At 39.1% G+C, this 5,607-nt stretch overlaps 1 protein-coding gene across 1 annotated transcript; it reads left to right on the top strand.

Annotated features, from left to right (window-relative positions):
- Positions 1-3,647: 3,647 nt before the first annotated feature.
- LOC126975110 (homeobox protein SIX6) lies at positions 3,648-4,866 on the top strand. Its single transcript, XM_050822936.1, has one exon. The coding sequence runs from the start codon at positions 3,657-3,659 to the stop codon at positions 4,464-4,466; it is 810 nt and encodes a 269-aa protein (XP_050678893.1). The 5' UTR covers positions 3,648-3,656; the 3' UTR covers positions 4,467-4,866.
- Positions 4,867-5,607: the final 741 nt, after the last annotated feature.

Genomic DNA, 5,607 nt, shown 5'->3' on the forward strand with positions numbered 1-5,607 from the left:
ACCCGTACTCGCTGACCAAGTTTACTGCGTTTAGTGGTTAGCTGACAACAAACTTAATTTTGCGTAAAAAATTGCGAATAATAATTAATGCAAATTTAATTATTTTTTAAATCTTTAATCTCTGAAATGGCTGGAATATTTTGACGGGACTTTTATTGTCAGGTAGCTGATGTAATAAGGAGTAACTTAGGCTACGTTTATTTAAAAATAATGTAATATTGCAATGTCATGACATGACAGAAAATTAATTTTTAAAATGAGTTTACGATTACGATGTTAAAAACGCGCGTACGGTCGCTCCTTAGTGATTATATTCTCTTTGGGTCGCTCGGTCAGCGTCGCACTAAATAGGTGAACGCACTTATTTATCGCCATAGCGCGTCAACGGACCGACGCGTACGTACGCTTGACCGACGATCTCGACCGAAGATTCTCGCCAGCTCTACGATTGATTGATTTTCTAATCAAAAACTGTCACTATCTCGTTTTTTACTGTAGGTGCTCTTATATCACCGAGTTTACCTTATCTGTGTTAATATCAAGTCGATAATTATGACAGTGTTGATCTCTGAGCTGCATTGTAAATAGTAATTAACCTACTAAAATTAACCTACTGTTACCTTCCCTCAAAAGCTGTGATCGTTTCCTCCTCATCTTCCATAAAAAAGTACTCACAAAAGCACAGTTAGTATAACAATGAAGTTCGAAACCCATTTAAATATTGTTGGATTAAAGGAGAAATTAAAACAGAAGTTGTAAGTAGATTTGCCAATCCACTTCAAGGGGTAACGGAATGCTAATTTCGTAAACTTTGCACTTTGTATAATATATACAGGCCTTTACTTAAGACTTAGTCTGTACATAAGCTTTTGTTACGGAAAGGAGAGCAAACGAGCGATAAGTAACAAAATGGTAAGTGTAATTCAGAGATTCGGCGTACACATTAAAGTTCGACAATCCTTGTCTGTGTTATTAATATACTCTAACTGCCTTATAAATAAACTTGGTATAAAGTTATAACTAAGCATAAACAAAGAATATGCAAAATGTTAACAATATCGTTGACAACACTGTCAATACAATAATAATTATTAAGTTTTCCGAATGACAAGCAGCCTTGCAAAAAAACGCGGGAAACGTTAAACGTCCGAACAAACCAATCGTAAGCAAAATGTCTATTTGTAAACATTTTGCATTTTCTTGGTTTATGATTAGTCATAACTTTATGCCAATTTTATTTGTAAGGCTGTAAATTGAAAACATTTTCAGCCTTACAAATAAACTTGGTATAAAGTTATAACTGAGTACAACCAAGAATATGTAAAATGTTTACAAATAGACATTTTGCTTATGATTGGTTTATTATGTTCTCTGCGTTTATTTGCAAGGCTGCTTGACCTACGGAAAACTTCCGAATTATCATTGTACCTATTGACAGTGTTGTCAGCGATATAGTCAAAATTTCGCGTATTCTTGGTTTATTCTCAGGTATAACTTTATGCCAAGTTTATTTGTAACCCTGTTTGTCTGTATCTTACATTTGCCACTACAGAATTACATGACAGTTAGAAGTCATTTTAAACATGGAGTAACTTTACATCGCGTTATATTTTGTGCATCTATACATATAAATAAAATTGGAGTGTCTGTTTGTAATATTGAAATAACAATTTTTTACTACATGTATATGAATATAAATACACCAACATAACATTGTCTGTCTGTCTGTTTGTTCCTGCTAATCTCTGAAATGGCTGGACCTATTTTGACGGGACTTTTAGGTAGCTGATGTAATAAGGAGTAACTTAGGCTACGTTTATTTTAGAAAAAAAAATATTTTACAACAATAATGTAATGTTGCAAATTTCCAATAACGGCCTAACTCTAAAAATAATTAATATGGCAAAACAACGTTTGCCGGGTCAGCTAGTTATTAATAAGTAAGTTATTAAATATATGTAGGTAATTAGGTTATAGGATGTTAGTTGAATTTAGTTAGGTTAGCTTGGGTTAAGGGTTCCTTCATAGGTTTAATTTTACAATAAAATACCAGATAATTTATTAGGACGCACTTAGCACAAATTTAAGAAGTCAGTAAAAAAGTAGAGTTCCTAAGTTTTTAATTGTAAAACTATTAAAATTAGTAAAACGATGAAGCTGTTAATGTCAAATGAAATGAATGGATGCTGGAAATGGTGGTAATTGGTAAGATATATAATTTTTGAAATTCATTATTATCTTTTTTTGACCGATATGAATAACGTGATTTTTATTTGGTTTGGTTTACATAACAATTGACTGTTAAAAGAATATAAGATTTAATTGAGTTTAATATTAAAACAAACGTTAATGTTACAAATCTACACGAGCTTAGTACTTACCTATCTACAGTTGCATAAACAAACTCAACAACGCACAGCTTAATAAAATCCATTACAATAAAGACATGTAATCCGCGGGTAACGCGAGAACACCCACAACCCAACCCCCCAGTGCTGTGGGATGCAAACCCCCCACCCCCAACCCTCCCTGGGGGTAGCCGGGTTGCCACCTGTGATGCGAGCCTGGGTGTGGTTTGCCGTTCAATAACTTAATACTCTGGAAAGGCTTTCACGCTGAAATCTCGCTCGGTGTAGCGCGACCTGATCTACTTGATACTTGAGTATATTATTAAAGTTTCATATTTATTTCTTCGCTTTTAACATTTTATTTTGTTATGAATATAAAAAAAAACTATATAAAAATATGTGATTTCTATTACTTACACATATAGGTTTAAGTATACTTAGAGAGTTGCGTCTTAGGTATACCTAAGACGCAACTCTGATTAGACTTTATGGAGTATTTATTACTTGTAGGTATAAATAACTAAGTCGAGCGTAGGGATCCAGTATCTTGGTACTCTATGAAAGGTTCAAACGCTTAGCGTTGTGTAGAGACGTCACTTCATTGTATGACTCTACCGCATTTATCACGGGAGTAGAGAGTGAAGAGTAGTATTTTAGCGTTGTTACAATATATGTTAACTCTTAAAATACATTAAGGTAAAATTTCTTTTAAAAATGTTTAACACTATGTTACCGTCTAAGTAGGTACTTCATTACTTACACGTCTACATCATACAGCACTATGTAGTGTTCACAAGACGCCCACAACTATATTAAATTAAGGCTCTGCCACATATAATATAGTGACCCAATATATGACATATAATATGAAACACGTCAATAAACACTTTATTAATATATCGATCGTCAACACCACATCGGGCAAATAAAGGCGCGTAATCTACCCGGATGAATATATGGAGGCTATTAATTGCAGGTTTACAGGTAATCTATCGAAGCGGCGCGCGGCCGGGGCGGGGTGTCGGGGGGAGGCGGGTGGGGGGGAGGCGGGGGGAGGTGGGAGCGGTGTGCGTGACGGATCATGGCGGCGCGGGGGGCGCCCTCGTTAAACGCGGCCGGCGGATACGGCGCTCGGCGCGGTTGAAAGCAATCCGGCCCCGGCGCGACGGGCGGGAGGCTCGTGATTGGCCGGCGCGGCGCCGCGCACGTAACCGATAGCCAATCAGAAGCGAGGCTCGGCCGCCTTCCCGGGCGTGCGGAGTCAGCCGGCGGCCGGGCGCGGCAGTCTCGCGGCGCACACTCGCTCCGATGCGCGGCTCGTGGGACGAGAGCACGACGGCGGCGCTGCACGCGCGCATCCTGGAGGCCACGCGCGGGCCCGGCGGCACCGAGCCGGCGGCCTGCGATCCTCCGCCCTCGCTCTCGCTGTCCGCCATCGAACTGGCCGCGCCGACTCCCTTGCTGCCGCTGCCGACCTTATCCTTCAGCGCTGCCCAAGTGGCAACCGTCTGCGAAACTCTAGAAGAAAGCGGAGACGTGGAGAGACTGGCGCGCTTTCTCTGGTCCCTCCCCGTGGCGCATCCGAACGTCGCCGAACTAGAGAGATGCGAAGCTGTCCTGAGAGCCCGCGCCGTGGTGGCCTTCCACGCCGGGAGACACAGAGAACTGTACTCCATCCTGGAGCGGCATCGCTTCCAGCGCTCGAGCCACGCCAAGCTGCAAGCCCTCTGGCTGGAAGCGCACTACCAGGAAGCCGAGCGACTCCGCGGCCGACCTCTGGGTCCCGTCGACAAATACAGAGTCCGGAAGAAGTTTCCCCTCCCGAGAACGATATGGGATGGCGAGCAAAAGACACACTGTTTCAAGGAACGGACTCGGTCGTTACTCAGGGAATGGTACCTCCAGGATCCTTACCCAAACCCGACGAAGAAGAGAGAACTAGCAGCGGCGACGGGTCTAACGCCGACACAAGTCGGCAACTGGTTCAAAAACCGACGGCAAAGAGATCGCGCGGCCGCTGCTAAAAACAGATCCGCCGTTTTAGGAAGAGGATTCGCGTCGTCATCGACTTACGACGAAGACTCGGCAGACTCGGAGATAAACGTCGACGAAGAATAGACTGATGTGTTCTTAAGTGGTTGAGTGCGGACTTTTGCAATATAGACACATGCCAGTGAGATGTGTTGTAAAGTTACTATAGGCTATATTGAAGTGTTATGTGCTTGACTTCAGCATATCCAAGCAAAAGGTATGTAAATAATAAATTCCGTTAATAAGCAATGAATCGCGACCTTCCGAACGCATTTAAAAGCCGCAAGAATTTATTTATCATATCAGAACTGTATTATACTTGTATGTTTGTAGATAATGTTCGTTTGTATGTCTGTAATTGAAATCAAGCGATGGAATGTAAAAGTTGGATATTATAAGCTATTATTTATTTTTATTGATAGAAAATTATATTTTTCTGTTCGTACAGAAACGCTGTGATATGGTGTTAGCAATTGTAAATATATCTTTTACACAATTTATTTGATTTATTATTTTTAATTTGAGCGCCTGCTCACTGACAACTTGTGTTCCTAACTTGCATAGTATTGTAGAGATCTAGGCAAGAATTTACCTACTTTTTAATGTGATTTTTCAAATTCCAACTCAAGTAATCTGTATAAGTGAAGCTAAGCCCATTTGAATCGCTCTTACATTTTTGATTTAATTTACCTACTGAATATAATATTATATTTTGCTCTAAAATGATAGAGACAGTAATAGGAACGTGCAAGAAACTCACTGACCGCTACTTATTCAATTTGTAAATAATAACAATAATTTTTATGATGCTGCATTTATTATATGCAATCACAAACAACTTTTGTCACGGAATATGCAATCACAAATAAAAAATTTATGATGATGTATTTATTATATGCAATCACAAACAAGTTTTGTCACTGAATATGCAATCACAAATATTTTTTTTAAGATGCTGCATTTATTATATGCAATCACAAACAATTTTTTTTACTGAAAATTCAATCACAAACAAGCCCGTTTGAATATAATTGAAACAATATAAACTGTAGGTAGGTAAGGAAATCCCTAACAGAATTATAGCGGTGGCTGAATAAACATTCATTTAAATTGATTATTTGCATTTTGTGTGATAAAATGTTTAGTATTTTTGAACCTAATTATGAATAGATAATTTATAATTGAATCCTAATCTACAAAAAATTACTTACTTGAATATATATAAATA

Source organism: Leptidea sinapis, chromosome 34 (assembly GCF_905404315.1).
Source record: "Leptidea sinapis chromosome 34, ilLepSina1.1, whole genome shotgun sequence".
Classification (NCBI taxonomy): Eukaryota; Metazoa; Arthropoda; class Insecta; order Lepidoptera; family Pieridae; genus Leptidea; species Leptidea sinapis.

Excerpts from the sequence above, each read along its gene's own strand:
- LOC126975110 (XM_050822936.1), top strand. The coding sequence starts at position 3,657 with ATGCGCGGCTCGTGGGACGAGAGCACGACGGCGGCGCTGCACGCGCGC.